General features: G+C 39.1%; 1 protein-coding gene across 10 annotated transcripts in view; it reads left to right on the forward strand.

The window, feature by feature from the left end:
• scrib (scribble planar cell polarity protein) overlaps positions 1–26,651 on the forward strand; it is a 138,794-nt gene extending 112,143 nt beyond the window's left edge. For 5 of the 10 annotated variants that reach the window (XM_088322881.1, XM_088322873.1, XM_088322878.1 and 2 more), the window contains 9 exons: positions 812–971; positions 5,037–5,235; positions 12,866–12,955; positions 13,032–13,214; positions 17,651–17,808; positions 18,608–18,648; positions 18,884–18,958; positions 21,633–21,687; positions 23,401–26,651. In XM_088322881.1, the coding sequence (XP_088179007.1) occupies positions 812–971; positions 5,037–5,235; positions 12,866–12,955; positions 13,032–13,214; positions 17,651–17,808; positions 18,608–18,648; positions 18,884–18,958; positions 21,633–21,687; positions 23,401–23,525 (1,086 nt within the window). In that variant the 3' untranslated portion in view covers positions 23,526–26,651. Of the gene's footprint in view, positions 1–811; positions 972–5,036; positions 5,236–12,865; positions 12,956–13,031; positions 13,215–14,613; positions 14,731–17,650; positions 17,809–18,607; positions 18,649–18,883; positions 18,959–21,632; positions 21,688–21,778; positions 21,810–23,400 lie in introns of all 10 variants that reach the window. The other 5 variants (XM_088322876.1, XM_088322882.1, XM_088322880.1 and 2 more) reach the window with 4 other exon arrangements.
• Positions 26,652–26,979: the final 328 nt, after the last annotated feature.

Here is a 26,979-nt window from a genome sequence, read left to right on the forward strand (position 1 = left end):
AACCTCCTTTTGCTGCGATCACAGCCACAAGTGTTTTTGGGTATGTCTCTAAAAGTGTTGCATAACTTGAAAGAGAATTATTTGTATTCTTCTCTCCACTTTTTCATAAAGGGCAGATTTATGCAGAGTAAAACTAATAGTTGTCTTATGCACAGATTGTCCCAACTTAGCTTGTATTCCTGCAGGTCATTTTATGTGATCATGAGCCTCTTCGTCGCTTCTCTGATACGTTTATTCCTGTTTGGGTTGAAAGTTTGGAGGGACGGCTAGGTCTTGCAGTGTAGGTTTTCAGTGGTTTTATGCTCTCGTCATTTTGATATTATTGCTCGCACAGTTCTCAAGGAGATTAGTAGTATCTCCTTACACAGACCTTTGAGCCGATCAGATGTCCACTCTCTTTTCATTGTTAGTCATTTAGGTTTACATTGGATCATTCAGAAGTCACCAAGAAACTTCTGGAGGCAGTTGGCTGAGCTGAGAGAACAGAGGGGGCAATATTTTTGCAATATCTACTTTTCAGTGTTTGTTGTTGTAAATGTATTATAAAACGATGAAGACAATTTGGTTCCACTTCACGAATGTGTCACAGAATTTGTTGATTTGGAAAGAATTTATTTTAGCTTTAAGTTTGAAGACTGAAGTGTGGCAGTATGACAAAAAGTTATTGGGAGGCCAATACTTTCGCTAAGCTCTGCGCTTCCACTTCTGCTGGATTATTTGTTTGCTTTGCTTCCTGTCACTTCACCTCTCCAGTTCTGCAGGGTCGGTGTTTTAAAACATCGATAACAATTGATGCTTCTTCATCCTGCAGACTCCGTCACCTAGCGGCAAGGACAGCCCTGAGCACCGTTCCTTCCGGGACCGGCAGAAATACTTTGAGATGGACGTGAAGCAGCAAACGTCCGACAAGCCAAAACCCCGTGTTTCACTCGTCGGAGAGGATGACCTCAAGAAGATGAGGGAGGAGGAAGGTCGGTCACATATGGGAACCTCAAACTCATTTTTGCTCAAAGGGCCAAATGGTAGAAAAAACAATCTCAGTAATAGAACATTTTGTATTGAAAAGTCAAAATGTACTGAAAGTTTGAAAAAGTACTTAAAAGTAGGGAAAAAAAGACCCTAAAAAACAAAAACTAGTAAAACGTATAGCAAAAATACTCGAAAGTATGAAAAAAGTACAAAAACTAGTGAATGAAAAGGTACTGAGAAGTACAGTATGAAAAAGTATTTAAAAATATGAAAAAGTATAAGAGCTGCTTTAAAGTAGGGCTGCAACTAACGATTGTTTTCATAATCGATGAATCGGTCAATTATTTTTTTTGATGAATCAGATAGACATTTTTAATTTCCTCCTCTTTATTCAAATATTGAGGTTTTGGACAGATAGAAAAATAGTGCTCAAAACAACAGAATATTCTATTATATAACGCACAAAAAAAATCCAAGTGATTGTTGTCCAGCGCACAATCGTTCTCTTCCCTTCTAAATTAGTCATTGCGACTACATGGTCAACATTGTGGCCAGCCACTTTGTGTGATGGAGACCACATTATAGTAGATGAACAAGTGCTTTGGCTGTGCCAAGAAGCACATACTCAGTTCATGACACTTGATTTTGCAACAAGGTAGAAAGCACGACACTTTTTTTTGCATTGCTTTGCAGAAACTTCTGCAAAGCGATGCAAATAAATTGTCACACGTGCAATGCACCACGGTGTGCAATACCAGTTTCAAAGGGCTGCAGTCAGTGGTTTGCAAAATTATTGTCATTCTTATTATTTTTGTGATTATATTTTGACTTTGGCACCACTAAACATTTTTTTTACTTTTCATACAAATGACTTTACGACACTAAAGAGAAAAATACCCAAAACCCGGAAAACATTTAATTACACCAGGTTTATAATACGTCAAAGATTATGATATATAATAGATGACTAGATGTCCAAGTAATGTACAACGCATGCTTTGTGTATAGTATGTGGTTGGCTTCTAAATACAATAGCATATATATCACAGCACAGTGCCATTTTGAACATATGCATGTTCTCACAGACGTGTGAAGTTTTAGCTCCCAAGTGTTTACTTTTCAATGCTTTCTCTTTGATCGAAAATACAAAAACCATGAAAATCTAGATAATTATGTACCTTCATGCCACGAGGGTTTAATCATGTCATTACTATTGATAATTTTCCTTCTTACTTTATTCTATAGACTTATTTGCAGATTTTTTTTCAGTGCTTCTGCAGTACTTTTTGTTCCCTTGAATTTAACTTTTTTCATTTTAAAACAGTCAAACACTTCAAAGTCAAATCGTTCTTGCCAATTTTGTTTGTAACGATGTAATGTTAAAAAAAAAAAAAAAATAAGATAACACTTTTATAAAATCGCCGGACGAAAAGTGGTACAACGCTCCCCTACGTACTAACACTGGAGTTATGAACAACGGTACATACATACATTTTTTTTTCGGAATGTCGAAAAATATCCGGACATTGCTGTAAGTTAGATTTTGTATTGTGCACCTTTTTCCGAGCACAGGACAGTACTGTAGGGCTTCTTTCCACCGCTATCCGAAATCTGGCTACTTCTTCCTTTCACAGTCCCAGTTTGTGTGTAAACATACTGTGGACTTTGACATTTTTATTCTTTAATATATCATGCATCCATTCAATATGGTTGTTGTCAAGTGTAAAAAAGAGGCGAGCCGTTTCATTTTAAATGAAATTGCAATGAGGAAGCTTGATGTGGTTGAGAAAATGGTTGGATCACTTTTTTCGGCCACTATTTACCATCTTCCAAAAGTAAGTTAAACTTCACTTTATTTATCTTAATAGAGCATATTATTTCATCAAATGTTTATTTTTCAGTACAAAACAATACAGGTAACTTATACAAGCCTTAAACATACTTATATGAACCTTTAACATACATTCCATACAAAATATAGTACTGAAGCAACTTACGAGCCAATTCAACTTGCAACCTATCGTCCGGAACCTATCTTGTTCGTATGTAGGGGAGCGTCTGTACTACAGTGGGACCGCGAAGTAGCGGCGCACCTTAAGAAAAAAAAAATGTAATATATATATATATATATATATATATATATATATATATAATATATATAATATATAATTATTTTTTTTTTTAATTATTATTATTTTTTAGTTCCGGTTAATGGGGACCAAAACCACCCGCGAAAAGTGAAAATCTGCGAAGTACCGACGCCCCTTCAAAAATGCTTTTTTTTAAAAAAAAAGAAGGTATTTATTTTTATTATTTTATTTTATTATTATTATTTTTTAGACCTGCGAAGCTCTAAACCCGCTAACATGGAACCACGAAGTAGCGACGCCCCTTCAAAAATGCTTTTTTTTTTTAATTTAAAAAAATATATATTTTTTTAAATTATTTTATTTTATTATTATTTTTGGGACCTGCGAGGCTCTGAACCCGCGAACATGGAACCACGAAGTAGCGATGCCCCTTCAAAAATGCTTTAAAAAAAAAATATATATATATATATATATATATATATATATATATATTTTTTTTTTTTTTTGTTGCTTTTTTTCTTTTTTTTTTTTTTTTTTTTTTTTGCTTTTAGGCCCGCGAACGTCGAAGCGCGAACTAGCGAGGTCCCACTGTATAACTTTCTGCGTCACAACAAAGTTTTGTGCACTTGCTCGGTTTGGGACCAGGTGGAAAAAATTTTCGGCCTGTTGAGGGATGGGCACCACAAGGCTGTACTTGCGCAATACACACCACAGGAAATTGTGCCCCTATGACCTTAGTACTTAAGGGATCCAAACAGTGCCTAATAAATCACGTGATACAACGAATCGAAGATCTAATTAGTTGCCATCACTTTTAAAAATAAATATTTGTTTAGTTGTTGAAGCCCAACTAAAGTATTAAAATATAATGAAAAGCACTAAAGTGAAAAAATTACTGAAAAGTATTGAAACATACTGTAACGTATTCAAAAGAATTGAAAAGAACTGAAAGATATGAAAAAGAACAAACATGTATAAGAAATAGTACAATATATTATGAAAAAATACTGAAAGGTTGTAAAGCAAGTATGTAAAAGTCCTAAAACTCCCAAAAACTGAAATGTAAAAAATAAAACAGTTATAAATAGAATTTAAAAAGTACTATAAAGTACTATACAATGAAAAGAAATGCAAAAAGCTAAAGTATGAAAAAGTTCCAAAAGGATTAAAATGTGTTAAAAAGTAATGAAAAGTACTTTCTCAAAGGCTTTGGACATAATTTCGAGTGACGTCTGCTTGAAGCAACTCAATGAAGTTGTGGTAATATCTTTTCTTTGACTTATTGACTAAGACCTCCCACTCGGGCTGCACAATTTTGGAAAAAAAACCTAATTGTGATTTTTCAGACCTGTATTGCAATTTCGATGTGATTTTAGATTTTTTGCTTGTTTTGTTTTTGGGGAGAACTTAAACATAGCGACATAAAAACTTGCCTCGAGATTACGTTAATAAGGACTGGGAGTATACAACTGTAATAAAATAACTATAGATTTACAAATAAAATCGAATTGCAGTTGAATAAATGTTTTTTATTGTCATTATACAAAAGTCCAACTAAATTGGAGGGCTTCTCCTTTCAGTGTAAGAAAGTAATTTTGCCGACAACACTGTCAGCTCCATCTAAGTGAGGCTAAAGTTATGAAAAATAAATGCAAATTTCTCTACCTTTCAGTATTTCAAAACATGGACATTTATTTTATAGTGATTTTTTTTTAAATCAGTTTTTGTTTTTAATGTATTATATTTTTCCAAAAGGAGTCGCTTAACAATACTCGCTCTCCCTTTAGACTTTCATATTAAAACTGGGGCCTCAAACTATCGCCCCGCGGGCCACAATTGGCCCGCAGGCCGCAGGTTTGAGACCCTCGATCTGCCAGTTACCATTTTTTGCACTAATCTTCACGTCATCTCACGGACTGGATTCAATCCGTTCGTGGGCTTGCCGAATGTTTCACATACTTGGTCTACCATTTTTAGAGCGTAAATTCGAGCAGCGAGCACGGGAGTACCTTCTGGACGAAGAAGATGAGGATGACGAGGAGGACTTGGCCAAGCACGTGGCCCAGATGAAGGCAACGGGAAAGGTGCTGCTAGATGGAGTCGAGTACGACGTGGAGCCCGTGGCCTCCCTGTCACATTCGTACGCCACACCGCCCAGATACTCGACCACTTCACGGTAAAAAAATGCCCAAATTCACCCAGCGGACGGTCGATAAACAAATATGTCTGTATACAATGTCACCAGTCACTAAAAAATGTCATGCCACATATCATTGGAAAGCTTAAACCCTTGGGAATCAAGATATGATGACCATTTTAGAATCCACTCATTACAGAAACATCACTATCAGTCGGAAACAAGACAGCCGAAAACTATAAATCCTTCGTACCTCACTAATGAAGTCCCCTTGCAGTCAACAATTGAGTTCAATGTACTATATTTTCCGCACTATAAGGCGCACCTAAAAGCCTTTATTTTTTTCAAAAGCTGACCATGCGCCTTATAATACAGTGCGTCTTATTTATGGATAAATTTTAAAATTGCAAAGTTTTCCAACTAACTTGCAGCCGCCGACTAGATTTTCCCCCGAACGCCAAGTAGTACGCGGTGTATGCTGGGATTTATTTACCGGCGTTTCATTGGCTAACCAATGTGTCAATCATCATTTGAATCAATCACTATTGGCTAAAGTTATTCGGAGGTCAAGGGGCGGATCCTTTTTATCATTTACAGGCTGGCATTGGCTTAAACGGCAAACAAAGCCTGCAATTGGCCGAAAAAGATGTGTCAATCATCAGTTGAATCGATCACTATTGGCTAAAGTTATTCGGAGGTCAAGGGGCGGATCCTTTTTATCATTTACAGGCTGCCATTGGCTTAAACGGCGAAACAAAGCCTGCAATTGGCCGAAAAAGATGAATGCGTATAGCATGTGGCTGACGGCATAGAGAAAGCATTTTTTTCTATTCTGTATTTGTAAATATTGTATTCTCCTGGATCTACTACCCTCACGGATATAAGAGGACATTGCCTGCACATTATTATGAACACAACGACTTCGGTGAGCTACTCCGGATTTTATATTGTCCCTGTATCTTGTTTTAGACTGAACTTGATGTTTCTGTGATAAGCGGTGCAGATAATGGATGGAATGGAGTGTCTATTTTTAAATTAAACTCAATTCCAAGTGTTTATTGTCATATGCACAGTAAAGTTGCGAGCGAAAAAGAAAATAGATACTAAGGAATGGTTAGCATTTCTTGAATCCCAAGACTTTAACCTTCCGAATGATGGAACAATGCATTTGAGAGACATCTTACGGACACCGCATCCGCACGTGTTCTCGACACGTATTTGCGTCTTTGCAAGCTTTGGGAATGTTAAGGGGGTAATAAGTTGGACTGAACTATCTGACTGTTTTGTCCACGTTCCCATTGTAGCGCCTTATAATCCGGTGCGTCTTATGTATGTCAAAAATAGGACCAAAAACTATTTTTTAAGGGTGCGCCCTATAACCCGGTGCGCCTTATAGTGCGGAAAATACGGTACGCAAAAATGGAGTTGTTACTTCAAGGACATTAAGAGAATTCAACTGTGTAAAATATTTACTCCAAAACACACTATAATGATGATGGATAAAAAAGACCCTAAAGCATTTTTGCTTCGTTGGACGTTCCTTGTTGTAATCCGTTTGTTTCGCCTTAAAACTCCCCATCAAAAAGGAACAGACTCGTAAAATTATTTGTAATATGGTAGTTAGACTCTGACCTTTTGATTGAAACCACACTCGGCCTATAGCAGGCTTATTTTCACGGTCCACAGCCTGCATTAGCCTATGAGATAAAACAAGATTGCCTTTTTTAAGCCTTGAATATCTGTTGACAGCAGTAACCAAATGAAATGATGATTGACACATTGGTTAGCCAATGGATTTCCCAACATAAATGTATAAATTTTCTAGATGTGCAGTCAAATCAAAACCGAAAATTAACATGCTTAACGCTGCTCGTAATTTTGCGCACCATTGTTCCACGCAAGTGTGCACAATCATGGATTGATGTTTGAAAAGAGAAGTCAAACATTTACAACTCTTTTCACAATGTCTGAAATACACGAAGCAAAAGTTTTAGTGTTATAAAGTAGTCGTCTCCTAATGGCCGCTTTTGGAAACATACCCTTCGAAAAATTGTGTAAAATCCAATGTTTCGTTTTTCAGATTGTGATCAAATTTGACAAGATTCTAGGTAAGGCTTGTGGCTATTGTCTCACCTTTTTTTCCAGCTATGATGCCCATGCTACACTCATTTGCTGGCATTAGGTTGCAAAAAAAAATTCAGACGAAGAATAAAAACCTTCAATTTCTGTGTGTTCCAACCCAGTTTTGTTAATGTTTGTAGCACTTACAGTGACTATTTCGGTTTCGGACAACGTTTTAGTGCCTTACCTTTCAAAATCATCCATATTCTCCAAACGGTTCAAGAACATCATTTGTTTTACTTTGGGTAAGTTTTGGATGTGGGATTTTCGTCCAATTTTACAGGATTGGCAAGGGGCTAATAAAAAACAACCAACACCAGGTACCAATACCTCGAGGACAGGGGTGTCAAATAGAGGTCCACCAATTATTTGACATAAACCGGCTTTTTTATGAATGAAATCGGTCGATAAATATATTTAAAACTGTGTAAGGGAAGCCAACGAGAGCTTTGCTTTTTAAGCCAAGTTATCAGCCAGCTCTCACTCGCTCCTCCTCTCCCGTTCACCTCTCTCCCGACATGTACCTTTGCAGTTTAGGAATTTAATTTCCTGCACCGTTACTTCTTGGTTTAAGTGAAAAAAACGTTATGTTAGTTGTGTTAAAATTCTAATTGGTTTACTTAAATGTATCAGAAATCTATTTGAAGTTGTATTTAAATTTATAGCAATGTTTGTTTTTTGTTTCGTTTTCCTATATTAAAATTTTATTTTGCCAATTTTCAAGCTTTAACAGCAAATTAATATTGGCTCAAAATATCGGTTATCAGCCGGCTCTTAGTGCTAATAATTAGTATCGGCCCTGAAAAACCCATGTCGGTCGAACCCTAGTGTCAAACATGCGGCCTGCAGGCCATATCAGACCCGCTGAGGGTTTTCCATCCGGCCCGCGAGACAAGTGCAAGAGAAAAACAAGCTACTATTTTTCTTTTCTCTCTTCACTTATTAATAATGGTTTATTTTACTCATTCTTAGTTTGAATTGTATCCATTTATTTTTATTTTGGCTTTTTCCCTCCAGATATTTCGTACTTTTAATCGATATGCGTATTCATTATATTATTTATACATGTTGGGTGTTTAAAAAAAATAGATATCATTTGAGATGTAAATATTTCAGAAGGGGCAAATGAAATCTTCTGCCATACACTCTGAAGCATATCTTGTTAACAATTTCCTGCATATTACTATTTGTTTTTCTTTTTATATACAAATGATCTGCTTGTGAGTTAGTACAGGTAAATACATACATTTATCATAATAATTATTTATTTATATTCCAAACCATTTTCGAAAAACCCTATATTTTGTGTCCCGTTTCATCTGGAGGGACGGAAGCATGACCAATTTGCAGTCAAGACGAGATGAGCAGAGTATTTTGAGGAGTTGCTGAATGTGGAGGATGGGAGAGAAGTGAGAGTCGAGTCGATCGATGCTATGGAGATAATGCCCGTGTTGGGTGATTTAAATGTGAAGCCTGTGGAAACATGGGAGGTGCAAGAGGCAGTAAAAGAAATGAAAGGGGGGAAGGCACCTGGGTTGGATGGTTGTACTGCTGAATGCTTGAAAAAAGGTGGCACAGCTATGATTGACTGGTTAGTACGCTTGTTGAATGTATGCTTTTTAAGTGGTGTGGTTCCTGTTGAATAGTGTAGTGTATGTGTTGTGCCATTATATAAGGGTAAAGGTGATACCGTAAATTCCGGACTATATAGCGCACCTGATTATAGGCCGCACCCACCACATTTTAAGAGGAAAACCGATTTTGTACTTACACAAACCGCACCTGTATATAAGCCGCATGCGCCCATATTAAAAAATGTAGCACAAACACAAAATTAACCCAAACCCGACTTTAAGTCCCGCAATTGAAACTGAATGTCCTTCATTAAAGAACACAGTCCAAAATTCACAGCCGGCAAAATGAATGGAAAATGATACCGGTACTTAAGGTTTGATGCAGACCTGCAGAGTCCGGGTCCCGTTGAAAGTAATCCAAGGAAAAAAGTGTATATTTCCAAAGGTAAGGGTGGGAAAAATATATATCCACTATTGTCCGCCGCGTCCACGTCTCACGTCTATTCCACTTCCCGTCAGCCCCCGTTGTTTTCGCCCCTTCTTTTTGATTCGCCCGTGCAAAACACATCAGAATAAGTCTCTCAAATAAATACATTACAAAAATATAGTTGCAAATACTTATTATACATGGTTACACATATTTACAAAGAAAGACGGTACACCGAGAGAGTTTTCAAAGCTTTAATAATAATAATATAACTTTCATCCCAAACGGTGCCTGTGACAGGTAGCAACACGCTAGCAACACGCTCGCAACACAGTAAACGGGTCTGTTAAAAAAACATACCGTACTTGTAAAAATCACGGTAAACCGTCCTCATCTTCCTCCTTAGAACTGAAGCCATCAAAGTCGTCTTCCTCAGTGTCGGAAAGAAACTTTGTCATATAGACGTCGTCCCACGCTCCCATCCACTCCTGATTCTGTGCCCTCCTCTCCGTCACGCACCAGACCGGCTTTTCGGAACCCGTAGGTGATGGTGGATATTTTTATGCTGCCCCACGCTGTCAGGATCCACTGGCAGACTTGCGAAAAAGTTGCCTTTGGCAAGCGGCCAGTTTTAGTGAAAGATTTCTCGCCGCTAGCCAAGCCAAGAAGTTGCAGTCTTACTCGGCGCATATATTCCACCGGTCTAAATCTTACCTTTTGTACTCGAGCGTCGCTGGCGGCCGTTAAAATAATTACATAAATTGGCCGCATCACTGAATAAGCTGCAGGGTTGAACGTTTGGGAAAAAAGTAGCGGCTTATAGTCCGGAATTTACGGTGAGTATGAATGTAGCAATTTGAGAGGTATCAGTTTGTTGTCTGTGAATAAACAAGTGTAAGCTGTATGGAAGAGTCTTAATTAAGAGAGTGAAAGAAAGAACGAATGAGGTGGTGATGGAGGAGCAGAGTGATTTCAGGAAAGGAAGAGGATGTTTGGATCAGGTGTTTGCAGTGCGACAGGTGTGTGAAAAATATTCTGCAAAAGGTAAGGATGTCAAGTCAAGTCATTTTTATTTGTATAGCCCTTAATAACAAATAGTCTCAAAGGGCTTCACAAGTTATTACATATAAGAAGTTTAGGTTATTCATATGCTATAGAGTAGAAGTGAGTTTTAAGCTTAGACTTAAACATGTCCACTGAGGCAGCAGATCGGTTCTCAGGGGGAAGAGCATTCCACAACACCGGTGCCCGGACGGAGAACGCTCTCGAACCAGCGGAACACTTCTTGGCTCTTGATCACCAGGAGACCGGCGCTCTCAGAACGAAGGCTTCGGGCCAGGACATAGGGGGAAATCAGATCTGAAAGATATGAGGGGGAAAGTCCATGTTTGATTTTGTATAGTAATAGGAGAACCTTAAAATCGCATCTTAGGCTAACAGGGAGCCAATGCAGGTTAGCCAAAATTGGGGTGATGTGATCGTACTTTTTTGTCCTAGTTAAAAGCCTTGCTGCAGCATTTTGTACCAGCTGAAGACTCTTGAGTCTGGTCATCGGAAGACCGGAAAGTAGTGCATTACAGTAATCGAGACGGGAGGTAACAAACGCGTGAATTATGATTTCCGCATCCGACTGAGACAGTATAGGACGAATTTTAGCAATGTTACGAAGATGGAAGAAAGCGATTCTAGTAATTTTCTTCACATGTGTTTGAAAGGACAGATCGGGGTCAAATATGACACCTACATTTTTAAGTGAGTCACTCTGTGTGATGTGGCAATTGTCGATGTTCACAGCAGTTTTAGAGAATAAGTCACGGGACTTAGATGGTCCAATAACTAACATTTCAGTCTTTTCAGAGTTAAGACGCAGGAAATTGAGTGACATCCACTCTTATCTCGGTGAGGCAGGCCTCCAAATTTCCACAGTTTAGTGTGGCAGATTCCTCCATAGGGAGATAGAGTTGAGTGTCATCTGCGTAGCAATGTCTATTTGGCTTTCATGGACTTGGAAAAGGCGTATGACAGAGTTGATTGAGAGGCATTGTGGCAAGTGTTGGTAATGTATGGAGTGGGTGGAAAGTTGTTGGAAGCATTGAAGAGTTTTTATGTGAACAGCAGAGCATGTGTAAGAGTAGGGAGTGAGACAAGTGAGTGGTTCCCTGTGTTGACTGGTGTGAGACAGGGGTGTGTGATGTCACCATGGCTGTTTAATGTATACATGGATGGCGTGGTGAGAGAGGTGAATGCAAGAGTATTTGGCAGAGGTGTAGAGATGATCGATAAGAGTGGAATGGTGTTGCAGGTAAGTCAGTTGTTGTCTGCAGATGACACAGAGCTTGTGGCTGATTCTGAGGAAACATTAAGAAGGTTGGTAATGGAGTTTGGAAGAGTATGTGATAGGTGTAAGTTATGTGTGAATGTTGGGAAGAGTAAAGTTATGAAGTGTCTACGTGATCTGGGCATGGCGGTAGAAATAATGGACAGGTGCTGGAAGAAGTTGAAAGCTTTAGGTACTTGGGTTGTGATGCGGCTGCAGTTGGTGTAATGGACTGTGAGGTATTGCACAGAGTGAATATAGGAAGCAAGGTTTTGAGTGCTCTGAGGAGAGTGATGAGCAACAAGAGTATGAGTATGGATGTTAAGAGGGGACTGTATGAGAGTGTGATTGTGCCGACTGTGTTGTATAGTGCAGAGACTTGGAGCCTAAACGCAGATTTGAAAAGGAAATTAAATGTTTTTAAGATGAAGTGTTTGAGGAGTATGTTAGGAGTGACAAGATTGGATAGATTGAGAAATTAAATTGTGAGAGACAGAACTGGAGTAGTAGTGGAACTGAGCAAGCGTGTGGATAAGAGAGTAGTCGGTTGGTTTGGACACATGGAGAGGATGGATGAGGAGCGAATGTTGAAGAGGATCTACAGAGCAGAAGTAAATGGAAGGAAACCAAGAGGAAGGCCGCGATTGACGTGGATGGATGGTGTTATGAGTGCACTGCAGGAAAGAGGTCTAAATCTAGTGGAAGCTAGAGCTCTTGTTGGTGATAGCAATGAGTGGAGAGGTGTTGTAAAAGGATAGTGGGATGTGTGGACGCGTTCTAAGGGATGGGCAGGGCACCTGTATAATGCGGCAGGGGTAAACCAGTGAAAGCTGTCGGGCCCTGCTGTTGAACAAAAGAGTGTGTTGTGTCACCCTGACCCGAGTGACATGGCTGCTTTCTTGTGTCCCGTTTCATCTGTAGGGACGGAAACATGACCAACTTAGGTGCCGAGGTGCCTAACTTGTTTGGGTGTTTGGGCATTTGGGTTGGCCATGGTCCAAAGATGTTTGTGTGTATTTTTAATATTTTTTTCCCCTTTTTATTTTCTTTGTTACTGTATGTGTTTGTCTTGCTGTCGATCACCCCTCTTGAGGGATATGACCAAGGTAGATAGATAGATAGAAATAATTTCTCCACACGAGTTAATGCTCAGGTGATAATTCACACTTTCCAAATGTTAATTACCTGTTTTAAATGTAGTCTTGTGATATGTAATCCCTAATCTTTCAGGCCTCTGTCAGTGGACAGCAAAGGAGACACAGTGAGGAATTCAGTGGAGGACAGTTTCCGACTGGAGCAGCGACCGAATTCCATGACTGGGTAAAAAAACACACCAAATCAAAGCGTTCCATTTTACCACCTTGTCCTTACGTGTCCTCCCTTCTTCCTCCCCTAGTTTGATTCCTGCATACGACAGCGACTCTGTGGCCCCAGTCCGCACAGCCAAAGCGGAGCGCCGGCATCAGGAGCGGCTCCGAATGCAGAGCCCAGAATTGGCCGTTGCCCATGACAAGGACCTCTCTCCAGCCGAGAAGCGAGCCCTGGAGGCCGAGAAGAGAGCCATGTGGAGGGCGGCACGGTAAACGTTCCTCCATGACATCTCTATGTGTACTTTTTCAGTGTTTCCCATTGAATTTATGTAAGACCCCGGTGGGTGGACAGTCGATGGGTGGTCCGGTGTCATGCCCGGGGGTGTAACCATCGATTGAATACTCATATCGGTGATACGGTAAATGACAGTATTAAATATCAGTACAGCTGCTTTTGATTGCTGCTATGACAGGATGACAGTTTTTCTTCAACAGTTTACAGGAGGTTATTGTATACTGTTAACCTCAGCCAATTACTTCCCAAATTCATGATTACAATTCCCTTATTAGGTGATATTAACTTGACAAACACAAAGTGGCTTTTGTTTATTCACAGAATAGTATAAAGGATTAAAAAAAAACTTTTGTGTTTTTTTTTTAGATACAAAAATTGTTATTCAGCGTACACAATCTAAAATGATATAAAAATGTACAAAATATGGAGAAAATGTATAAAGTTGTCGGGTATGTTATTGTAAAGTGCAACCTATTAGTGATGGGAATTCTGTTTTCTTTTAGAAAGCCAGCTCTTCCAGCTCAGTGCCCAAACAGCTCTTCAGATCTTTTTTCGTGCTTTACCGTTTTACTACCTATGATAATGTAAAATTATGCACGATATGAATTAATAAAATTGTATTGTGTACTATATTATGCTACACCATTTCAGACTAAAACACGGAAGGCATTTAATGAAGGGAAATTTAGGTTTTGGTTTCAATCAATATTTGCGGGGACAACTCATTTCAGGCTCTGGTAGCACAACAACTTTCAAATCGCTAGATACGCTCCAGCGTTAACATTCATGAGTACTTCTTCAAACAATGCATTGCGTCTGACGTGACGTGTCTTCCACACAAGTGGGATATGCTGGCGTTTGGTATGGAGACCCATATAAGTCACTAGAGATTGCATAAAAGTCTCATTTAGTTGAAAATATGAACGCTCTCACAAAAACATTTCACCCCAAAAAATCGGGAAAGAGCATTAAGCTCTGCATAGTGAACAGCAGCCTCGTTGTGTCCTTAGCTACACCCACCTCTTTACATCAGACACAGCATGCGCTGCAAGATAGAGCGCGCTGCACAATTAAAAGAAAAGACTTATGTGCGCCGTATGGTCGCGAAAATATGGTAAGATATTTTGAAGGTATTTTGATTAAGTTAAAGTTTTTATATATGTATATATATCTATCTATCTATCTATATATATATATGTATATATATTTAAAAACATTGTTTTATTTTTTTAGTAATACAAGTTAATGAGACACTGTGGCGTGACCAATTAGACAATAGCGGCCCACCGGGATCTTTCAATGGTACGGGAAACACTGCTTTTCCTATCTTCCTTTCACCCGGTGGTCTTGGTCATACTTTGGGGGGAGTGCAGGCCTTTCGGCTTGGAGGACGATGTTAGGCAGTATGAGCAGGACCTGGCTAAAAGGCTCTACCAGGCTCGAGTGAGGGCGTCTCAGAATTCTTCATCCCCTGCCACTTCCCAGCTCAGGTTTGGGGAGGCTGGGGGCACATGCATGCCATTGTGGGGGTGCGCTAGGCTGGATTATTGAAAGGTTCTATTGTTTGGCTCCATGCACGGCTTCTTGTACTAATGCACACTTGCCTGCAGCAAGTTTGTGTGCCAAAGGGGCGGGATGTTGTTTTTTTGGACCGCCTCCTTTTGTGCTGATGATGTGGCTCAATTTTAACTTTTTTGAAACTGAGAGTTACCCATCTCACACAAAAATATGCCAGACTTTTGGTACATTTTAACAAGGCTTCAACCTCAAAAATCTGCTTAAATTATTTTTTGTTTGTTTGTTTTTGTGCTCCATTCAGTGTTAGTGACAACTATGCCAACCATATTTATTTATGAGTAAAGCACATTTTTTACCTAGAGTTTGGGTGCGCTTTATACACAAGGTTTTTATTTTACCGTGTTTGTGCAATAATAGATCAGTCGAAAAGTTTCGCTGACCACAATGGCAAAACATTGAATGCAACGGGAATTTAAACCAGGTTGCGGTGGTGAGCGCGCCAAATCCTAACCACTAAACCATTAGTGATATAGATAACATACGCAAAGGCAGTAGATTTTATCTCATGATCACACTATTTTTTTTCACGTTACCAGAGACAAATGTTAGTGAGTGGCGAAAATCGGAAGTCACCTTGAAAGATACGAATAAACGCAATAAAGCAGGACGAGGGAAACAAGTCTTTGGTGTACCTGAGGATGGATCAGAATTTACAGGACAATACATGAGTAGATTGTAAACTTTATGTTTGTATTGTGTTCATAGTTCACATTGTCAATAAAAAAAATGTGCTCATGGCCAGACATATTCAACATTTGTCAGATACAATGCTTACTTTGCGCTGTGAAAAATCTAAGCAACATTTTATAACCATTAAATGAAAATTTTGTGGACCGCGTTACACCCGAGTGTGCGATATAATCTGATAAATATTGTATATACATGTCTTTTTAGTTATTATTTAATGTATTTATTATTATCTGGCTGGCATTGAATAGGTTCAAATCAATTACTCTGAAGCATTCAGGTCAGTATTCCGACTGAAGGTGTGTGAATGGATTAGAATTGCTCTCATTTGGGACAAAAGTATGTCCATTTTTTTTCCATGTGTGCAATGTTCACATTGTAAAAATTCCTTAAATGTGCAAAAAGATCAAAACGACAAAAAAATTGAGATATTTTGGTTGTTGTTTTTTTTACATAATGACAATTTAGGCATATCGGAGACCTGTCGAAGCTTCTATCAATTGTTTCAACTCATTAAATATACAGTAGATACCCAGGATACAGCAACCCCGCCTTACGTCATTTTCGCTTTAGAGTGTGGAAAATTACGTTTTTTTTCTTTATACTTTATTCATTTTTGGTTGTAAGACTTGCACTGGTGCTAAAAAGGGGAAGGAAAAACATGATAACTATGGAAACAAAGATTGTGATTATGAGGAAAAACAAAAAGGCGCTGAAATGGCATGGCTATAACTAATAAGCGATCAATATAATTAAAGATGAGGAGGCAATTAAAGCAAGTAAATTCTTTAAGGGCATGACAATCCTTGCAAGTGGAAGCTTTGAAATCTGTATTATTTTTCGTTTGTCGCCGTCCGCCACCGCCTCCACCTGCGACTTAACTGTACCACCTCAAGTCACGTCACACCAAAAATAAATAAAATTTCACTTATATTTATTTAAAATGGTATTAAATCCTATATCAATAGACTACACACAAGTATTATTTACTTTAGTAGCCAAAAATGTATGTGTTTCGTTGATTATTATTTTTGTTTTACCCATAGAGTTGGTGCAGGTTAATTTTAAAGTGTATAAAGGTAGGAATGTTTGTTTTTTTCTAGCAGGAAACATTTGTTGGCCTGGAGCGAGATGGGCGCTACCAGGCTGTTTCCCAAGACACACTGCAGAAAATGGTACCCCTACAACCCTAAAGGTTAAGGGATAACCAAACCTAACCAAAAATCCTACCCGCATCGACAGAGTTTTTACCGCTAAGTTAACCACGGAAACTGGCTTATTGTTGTCCCTTTGGCTCATGTGTGTCTATTGTAATTGGCATATTTTAACAGACTTTAAATGCAATAAAAAGGATTGTTTTCCTGTAACCTAAAGACCGGTATAAGCTTGTCACTTTAGATCACTGTTCTAAACTGGTTTGACTTCAGGACCCACCATTCCACCCTAATGACAAGCTGCGACCCAAATCAAGAAAAACAAAATCACTCCTGAAATGTATTCAATAAAAGAAGTGTGCAGTTTAAATCAGAAATAGTAAAGATATTCATCTTTTTTCCAAAAAACATAATGATCAGAAAAAAATGACTTCAAGTTCGGTATATCCTTGCATATAAGCCTACATCGCCTATATAAGCGACCCCCTAAAACTGCTTTAAAGTAATACTTTGCAACAATGTGTTTTTTTTTTGCAATAACTCGCCTTATTGTGGTTCAAGTTGTGAAAAATGAGGCAGGCAACTTTATGGCTGGGCAGGCAACTTTTCAGAGTTGTCTGCACTGGGGTCCGGTAACTTTTTGTCACGAGTTTCAGACACTGTTTTAACCCTTACTATATACGTTTTTTTTGTTATCTTCGGTTTTTTTCTCAGGGTACTGGGGATGTGCATTACCATGCATTTTAATCTCCCACTAACTAGCAACTTCACTTACTGATCCACACTTCAGATCGGGTTCATGTGGTATCCTAGGGGTCTACTGTATTTGCATTTTACGTAATTATAACAGCAATTTGTTTGCCAGCTATCACTTGGAATGTTTGACACCCAAAAAAAAGCTTCTTGCGCATGTTTAGGTGCTGCCACGTTCTTCAACGTAGATCATAGCTATCCGATTGACATATAAACAATATGATCCCTGTTCGGGCAGAATGAAGTCCCTGGAGCAGGACGCCCTCAAAGCGCAAATGGTCATTGCCAAATCCCGGGACGGGAAGAAACGAAGCAACCTGGACCAGCTGGCTGAGTCCCCGTCGCCGGCGCCCACACCCTCACCGGCGCCCACGCCATCTCCTACCCCCAATGAAGGTGAAGGAAACAGGATTTTGTTATTAATGTGTTTTCCGCACTACAAGAAGAACCCCAACTTGGCCAACTTTTTGAACGGGCACTTTCTAATCTGGTGTGCCTTATATGCAGACAAAAATGGAATTGCGTTACTATATTTGTGCAATTATTGATCAGTCGATAAATGTTATTACTGACCCCAATTGTATAACATTGGTGGCACCAGGGATCGAAATGGATAGCAATGAGAAGAGCCTCGAATCCTAATCACCAGCTCTCTAAGGACAGTCCCTGGCCTGTTCTTAAAGTTGTCGGCCCAGTTATTTCTCTGTATATATATATATATATATATATATATATATATATTTGTAATACTTTTCAATTCTATATTACTTTAAATTCTATGTGTATATGTGCACTGTATGGGTAAGCTATAAATTTCATTGACACAGTGTAATTACAATAAAGGCGTTCTATTCTGTTCCATCCCGGATCCCAGTGGGGAGAGCCATGGATCCTATCCACTAGACCAGTGGTCCAGAACATTTGGCTCACGAGCCAACCAAGTGCCTTTTCATTTATCTGAATCCCTAGTGATCAAGTGGATATGATCTGGCATGCTCCCTGCTGCAATCTGGGTTTCATTACCGTTGCATCCAATGTAATACAATTGTTATCAATTATTTTTTTCCGCAATCCTGGCCCCTACTCTAGTCTTAATATCATGTTCCTTATAGTTCGGGGCACCTTATGTATTAAAAATAGTATCACAGAAGAATATTTCTTATTTTGACTTCAATACTTTTTTTTTGTCTTCCAGAGCTCATCAGCCCTCGAAGTATGACCTCCCCGGGCAGACTGGTTAGTTATTAAGATTTATATACTAAATAAATCAAAAACAAAAGAGCACTTCATGAACAATCAGGAATCATTTTCATTGCCATTGACGTTGGAAGACGTCAAAAGTCGCGTATACTAAAATTGGAACTAAAAGTCAAGCCATTCCCTTCCGTTCCTTCATTTGCTTTTCGACCGCTTCCCCTTCAACTTTCCCACCATCCCTCCTTTTTCCTTTCCCCATCCATCCTTTCTCTAGTCCCTGTCATCAAAGAGGTTTGACTACCGCCAGTTTGCCGCCATTCCTTCTCCCACTACGGATTTCGTCATCCAGGTATCGGCTACATGCTAAGTCTCATGTCAGGCCCTGTCCATCCTAAGTGTCCCAGCTCTCAACTCACCAAGCATCTTCTGTAACCAAGCTGGATATAAAAATACTTTACCTTTTTGGCTTGCTCATGTTATATTGAGGGCGAATAACATTGCTTTAGCGGATTGTGCTAATCAGGTGAGGCTAAGGTGGAGGAAAAAATAAATATTTGCAGTGGTCACCGACTTTTTTGAAACTGAGGGTTACTTGTTTGCTACTGATTAGAGCAAAGGTCTACTAGGTTCATATATGTTTCTTATACAGCACCTTACCAGGTTATTACCAGGGTTGGGTAGGGTTACTTTAACTGGATTATTTTCAATTACTTTTGGATTTTTCCAATACCAAATATGCTAATAAAAGACAAAAGAAATTAAATATGAATAAAATTACTAAAATTTGTGCAGGCTTGGGTAGTAACAAAATACATGGAACGGCAAAAATGATGATGGCGAGCTGTTTGGATTTATTTGCATTTTGTTTCTGTCGCATTTTATGTTAGTTTTGCCGGAGATCAAAGAGATCACAGCCAGGAGAGACAGTTTACCACGTGTTGTGAGTCATAATTTTATTCATATCTAGTTTCTTTTGTCTTTTATTAGCATATTTGGTATTGGAGTAATCCAAAAGTAATTGAAAGTAATCCAGTTAAAGTAACCCTACCCAACCCTGGTTATTACTATCATGTTACTATGTTATTCACAAATTACAATCGAGGAAAAGTTGAAAACACAAATGCAGGACGCGTTGGGCCAAAAATGTCAATCATTATGTTGGGGTTCGTCCCAGGCCTCAGTATTTTTTTGTTGTTGTTGTTTTTTTTAATTATGCAACCATCATTATTCATTTTTTCTTTTGCTTTGTGGAGGATCACCAAAATGGATTCTGCCCCCCTCTCGCGCAGGGCACCCTGTGTTCAGAGGAGCACTCCGTCTAAACCCGGGTGCTCACAAAAAAATATGAAAATTCGGGTGTGCTTCAGGCTCAGTCCTGCAAATAAAGTGAATTTGTCTGGTTCCAGCTGGTTTGGGCTTTAATACCCGTGGGCTGGGTTGGGTCAGGATGGATTTTTACGCCCAATCTTAACTCTAGTTCATCGATCCGTTAACCAGCAGAATCATCATCCCGTCCTTCAGAGACTAGACGGATATGTGAAACTCATACTAGATCTTAAACCATAGGGTAAAAATGATTTTGTTCCTAAATTTTGAGCATCGTATTGTACAATACATATTCCATAACTTCATCGCAGATTGATTAATTTTAATATGTTATATGGGTTTACTTTTATTTTGTGTAGGGAAATTGTGTATAAATATATTTAAGAACAGTGGAATGTTTTTATCTTAGCAATTTTTTGTGGAAAACCTGATTTGGCCCAACATATACCACACATCCCACACCTTAACTGCGGCTGCCCTCAAGTAAAGTGAGTTTGAAACCCTTGATGAAAATGAAAGCAAATATCGTGACCTAGAAGTCTCATCTCATCTCTAGCTTCACCGCTTATCCTCAGTAGGGTCGCGGGGGTGCTGGAGCCCATCCCAGCAATCATCAGGCAGTGGGCAGGGGACACCCTGAACTGGTTGCCAGCCAATCGCAGGGCACACAGGAACAGACAACTCGCTCGCTCATTCACACCTAGGGACAATTTGGACCGGCCAATCCACCTGAAATGCATGTCTTTGGAATGTGGGAGGAAACCGGAGTGCCCGGAGGAAACCCACGCAAGCACGGGGAGAACATACAAACTCCGCACAGTAAGTCCGGTAGTTGGATTTGAACCCACACAGGAGGTTCCAAAGACCTTAGAACTGTGCCGCACACGCGCTAACCACTGCGCCGCCGTGCTGCCCTGACCTAGAAGTATTATTTAAAAATATATTTTTATATATATTGCTTATATTTCATATCAGGATAGTTATACAATGAAATTCGTTTTTACTATGTTATAACCAGGTTGTAATTATTATAAGAAGGGATTGAAAGGTTCGACTGAACCTCAGCCCGGTTGTTTTATCTTAGTGGCTCGCTATATTAGAAAGAAGAACCAGGAGACAGCAAATTTATTGGATGCCAGAAAGATAAATTATACAGCTGTGGAGCCTTTTTTGACATGATGCGGAGAAGTCTGTCTTATTTAATGCTGTCTTAGCATCCCACCCACGCAGCCGAATAAACCTCATTCTTGTGCTAATGTGAGACCCAATGGTCTTAACCGATTGAAAAAAGATAATGTGTGCAAGATTGCTTATGGATAATATGAGACGCCGTAGCAAGGACTGGTCACAGCAACCTACCGGATCAGCTCAAGTCAGCTATCCAATATCGGAGACACCTTATCTAATAATTAAAATATGCTTAGTCAACCACTGTAAAATCCGCCTTGTATAAAGGCACTAAGTGATTGACATGGGTTAGAAATCAAAGTTCTGGAAAAAAAAATCTCAATGACCCATCACTACTGAGCTCTTTTCAGAACTGGTCCGCGGTATATCCTAGTGTTCTCTGGGGGCTACCTGGTAGCCACAGCCATACAGTAATGTGGTTGTGCTTTGTGGCCATGACTCCCTGACCAAATACTTAACTTCCACTTTTACCTTTTTTCCTACTCACCTTGTTTTTTTTTCCCCCACAGTCCCCTGATGTGGCGGACAACATGCAGTTTATCGATGACTGCTCACAGCAGCAGAGTGAGTTATACCCCCACCTTCTGCCCTCCTTTTCAGGATACGGCGTAAAGAACGAGTGTGAAACTTATTTCCTGTCCCCTTTTTGATTCAGGTGTCTACATGGGATAAGCAGCCCCCTAGTGGTAGGAATGTGTGTGTTTGTTAGGGTGGTTCGGGAGCGGGGCCTGCTTTGCCTTAAAATGCTAACGTAGTAATTTAGTGACCTCATGACCCCTGCACGCAAAATGAATTAACAACATACTAACCACGGGGTTGTCTTGTTGTGTGAAGTGAGGCCAGAACGCTGGGGACATGACCTTCCTTCTAAGCTCTTTAAGAGAAAAATGTTATTTAAAAAGTAAAGTTAGCGAAATAACAATGATGAATTTAAAAACGTTTAGAGGGACAATGTGTAATATTTAGTTCCACTTAGTGGTACAAAAAACTAATTCAGTGAAAAATAAGAAACATTGATTTGAATCCTAAGCAGAAAATACATGAATTATAATAAGAATGTTGATTTTTATATATATATATATATATATATACATATATATATATATATATATATATATATATATATAATGTGTGTGTGTGTGTGAGATATGGACAGCTACCATACCATTCATCAATAAAATCCTATTTAAGAAACTTGAAACACGCACACACACACACACACACACACACACACATTAGGACTTTTTATTCTTTTATTGCACCTGCCTAAATCTGACTCCCCTGCTTAAATTGACCCTGTTTGACATATAGACTTGTGATTTCTAGGGTAACCTTCTGTAACATAAATATGTCAGCACAGTGATTTTGGGGTTATTTTGACTTTTAATTTAGGAGTTAGCAGGGGGGAAGGATTTTGGCAGGCATTTTACCAGCCCAAATCTGACTCCCCTGCTTAAATTGACCCTGCTTGAGATATAGACTTGTGATTTCTAGGGTAACCTTCTGTGACATAAATACCTCATCACAGTGATTTTGGAGTTATTTGGACTTTTTGCTGGGGAGTCGGATTTAGGCACGACACTGTACCTGGACACGTTTTAATGTATCCGCCTTTTCAGACTCGTCCTTGAATTCATGTTCATATTTCGTCTCGTAATGACGTTTAACACTTGACGTGCGAGGTACAATGCTCTCGAGGCATAATGCACAAACAGCACGGTCATTTTTTGCCCAAAGTCCCATTCGTCTGTCCACGCTGGCTGGAAAGAACGAGATTTTTCCGCTCGAGGAGCCGTCATGATTTGGCAGTCGTGATTCATTAATTCATCGCTCGCCAGTGTTTCTGTAGGAGGGTTAAAACAAATCTCTCCTCTGCGAGGCACCGCGCAGACACACGCTCACCATAAAGCCGCTAAACAATGAAAGCGCTCAATGAAAATGTCTAAATTTAAGGTAAAAATGCGCATTTAAAAAAAATCATTATTACTTTTCCGTGCGCTCGCGTGCCATTGGTTAACCCCTCGCGTGCCACTGCGAGCACGCGTGCCATAGGTTGCTGACCCCTGGTTTATATATATGTATGTGTATATATATGTATATGTTTATATATATATATATATATATATATATATATATATACAGGTATAGTGTGTGTTTGTGTGTGTGTGTGTGTGTGTGTGTAGGAATACACTGGGCAGCCAAGGGGGTGCCAGCCTGCAAATGTTTAGGGACCATTGACCTACAACTTGACCAGTTTGCCCCTATTTCCTTATCCAGGCCCCGCTTCTTCGGCCAACATCCCTGCGCCCGCCACTTCGGCCTTAGAGGAGATGGCGCTCTACAGCAACAAACGCAAACTGCGGCAAGGCCGGCGCAGTCTGGAGACAGCCCTTCCCACGTAACGCCCTCCATCCCACTACATCACATAACGCTGCCCATATTGTAACACTACATCTAAAAAGGAGAGCGGTCAAGTATACCCAGCCTTGCCTTCTGGCTTCGCCCGGCTGATATTCTTTTGTGTTGGGTATTTTAACATTATGTTTCTTTTCATTATTATTCCTAACCTCCCAAAGTTTTAGCTGTAACATGTGGGAGAAAAATATTTTAACTAGATTGTAAAATGTTTTTGGAGTGTAAATAATAGCGAGACAACGTCCCGCTACCTTCACACACGCTCACGGAATGTTGGGGGCATCAAAAAAAGATTTTAAAGCAAATATTTTTTTAAAATAGATAAAGGTTATTTTATGTTTGCGGCAAAATGAATTGTGCATCTACAGGAGTGTCTCATAATATCATGAACAAAATCTTTATTTACTGTAATGCCATTAAAAAAATTAAAATGTCATACATTCTGGATTCATTACAAAGCTCCATAAATATTGCTAGGTCTGTTATTGTTTTAATATTGCTGATTAGATAGATAGATAGATAGATAGATAGATAGATAGATAGATACTTTATTCATCCCCGAAGGGAAATTCACTTTTCCAGCAGCATCCCTAAGCTGAGAACAATCGAAAATAACTGAGAACAATCGAAAATAACACGGGAGCTGCTGGAGTGGCTGCCATTCGTGACGGCGCCGGAGAAACGATTCAATTTATGGCGAAAACTCAATTATTCCATCTTAAAGGATTATAATATCATTGAAAGTATACTCGTAGGCTGTTAGCAATAATCGGCAATAATGTAATCCTTTGTTAAGCGCAGTTAATGAGGACCAGAATCCTTGTTATATGCAAAAATCCGCAAGGTAGGCCCCCATATTTTTAACATGGCTTTGCTGGCCCCCAATCGCAGCAACAGTCGATTGGGGATAATGTATCGCATCTGCACGTGGACTTTTCATTTTAGGCAGAAAGAACTGAAAAAGAGAGCTGCCACGCATAACACAAATTTGCCCTCTCAGCTCCCATTCTCAGCAATAGTCGACAAGGGATAATGGATTACGGGAAAAACAATGCAGTTCATTTTAGACTTTCCACAATAGCATGCTTCAGTTGACTTAAAAAAAATGGCACGCCTCCTGACAAATGGCCTTCTGCCAGACCCCACTCAAAGCAATATGGGTTTGGAACAATGCCTTATGGCCATACGAATGCGCTTCATTTCAGGCTGAAATACGTTTCTTTTGAAAAAGAGCTGCCTGACTCGACAAAACTGTTCTCGATTGGTCCTTGCTTGCAGTAATATGTGATTGGGGATAATCAGGGTTCATACGGGTGCCTGAAAACCTTGACATTGATGGAATTTTAATTATGTGTTTTTAAGGACTTAAAAGTGCTTACATTTTAGGGGAAGTGCTTGTTAATGCTTGAAATTGTTTTAGTGTTAAAAGTAACACTGACAATGCTCTCCTATGGCTTCAAATTGTCATTGTATTTACTCGTCCCTTGTCATTAACTGCAGCTGGCATTAGTTTGTATGGCATTATCCTTTGAAGTGCCATTGCTCCCTAAGGGTCATGCCCAAGAGGACAGGTTTAAAAAGTCCTTGGATTTTGGGTTAAGTGCTTGTAAATGTTTGAAACTTGCCTAGTTTCCCCATCGTGCATCAAATTAAAAAAAAAATAGTTTGCTTAAAATGATGGCATTGCATTTCTTTTTCCCTCGTGATTATTGGCAGCTGGCATGAGTTTGTAAGGCATTGTCATGCGAAGCGTCATCACCCCCAAGCATCATGCCCAAGAGGACAGGCGAAAAGACCAAGATGCCGGGAGGCTGCCGTTTTAATAAACGATGACTAGAACACGGGAAATACAAACAATGTCTAGAACGTCGAAAAAAATCATGGATCTATTTTCTAAGGGTTCTGAAGAAATTGGAAACATGGCTTTGATAATCCTCAAAAAGTGCTCGAATTTGGCCATAAAAAAGATGTATGAATCCTCAATAATGGATCACGTGTGCACTAGTGCAGTTCATTTTTTGGAGGACAAAAGAGCAAAAGAGAGACACCTGGTTCCCCGCTAGTAGCAATTTGTGATCAGAGATAATGGTTTGCGGAATGTTTTTCATTTTGTGATGCACTTAGACCACAAAGCGCCAGGTAGTGAGGGATTACAGTACTAACACAATAAAATACTTCATTAATTACAGTGCATTTGTAATGTATGCTAATTTCAATGTTTTTAATTGCATTACAGAGAGTAAAAATCTTCATTACAATATTGTTATTATCTGAGACAGTCCTGTATATATCATTGTCCATGAAAAGTCAAGAACCTTGACAAATAGCGTAGATTTGTGTCTCAAATTTTATACAAATTGGGAGATTTGAGCATGAGAAATCATTTTTATGATAAAGCTCATATGGGAGACACCATAAATTATTTTTTACGGTACTCTGCTTTCGGTTGTAACCATCAAATGGTGTTCCATTGTGATGTAAAGGTAGCAGATGCTTTATTATTCTTCCTGACGATCGGGATAATTTAATAAATCTGACGACACTGAAAGATTTTTTTTTTTTCTTATCATGGTGTGAATAATGTATAAATATGTACGCGGGCGATCGGGTGAAAACTGAGCCAACGTGTTGACCAATCGAGCCTCTGGGTTAGTTTTGTTCATTTTGATAGAAGAGGTTCAGAAACAAAAAACAAACCTCATCAGTTTGTATATCACAAATGGTGCATAATCATAGCATAGGTTCATTCTTTAGGTGTTCTAATTCTAGCAGTTCAAGTCACGTTCAGCTTTTTTCCCCATTTCATCCTAGTTATTATTTTCTTACGTTTTAGCAGGTTTTTGTTACATAGTTCAGACGCTAATGAGTGCTTGTTTTTGTCGTCGGGCCCAATGTCGATGAAATTGAATTCAGAAAATATCACAATGTTGTCGTTCCGTTTATGTTTTGTACATCTGGCAGAAAGATGGTAAGCGTCTTCTCTGACAGGTTCCATTGCACGGAGCTGAAAGAAGAGCATAATAAGCAAACGTGCGCTCTGTTATTCTTTGCTGTAAAGACACACAAATCAATGGTTTAACTTTTTTAATAAATAAACATTTTAATGTCATGAATGCAACAGTCTTGCTGTCAGTTATTGTTGCCATATATGATTGTCTGAAAAATTAATCCAGCTTTTTATTACATTTTATTTTGAAAGGAACCCACCCGGTTCTCACCTTGCCAGTTTGCTGCTTTTGCCAGAATTAGTATAAACTAATTCCAGCTCTTCACATATTCATGAGGGGATGGTGTCATAATAGTCTGTAATAATAATATTTTGCAATAGTCTTTGATCTGTTCAGACGTTTGAGACTCTTTGTGAATAAGGGCTATACAAATAAACATGACTTGACAAATTTTTGAGGCTTCTCTCCCTCTCTTTTCTTAAAAATAGTTCAC

The sequence above is a fragment of the Urocampus carinirostris genome, chromosome 18, assembly GCF_059441175.1.
Source record: "Urocampus carinirostris isolate Australia breed hairy pipefish chromosome 18, RoL_Ucar_1.0, whole genome shotgun sequence".
Taxonomy (NCBI): domain Eukaryota; kingdom Metazoa; phylum Chordata; class Actinopteri; order Syngnathiformes; family Syngnathidae; genus Urocampus; species Urocampus carinirostris.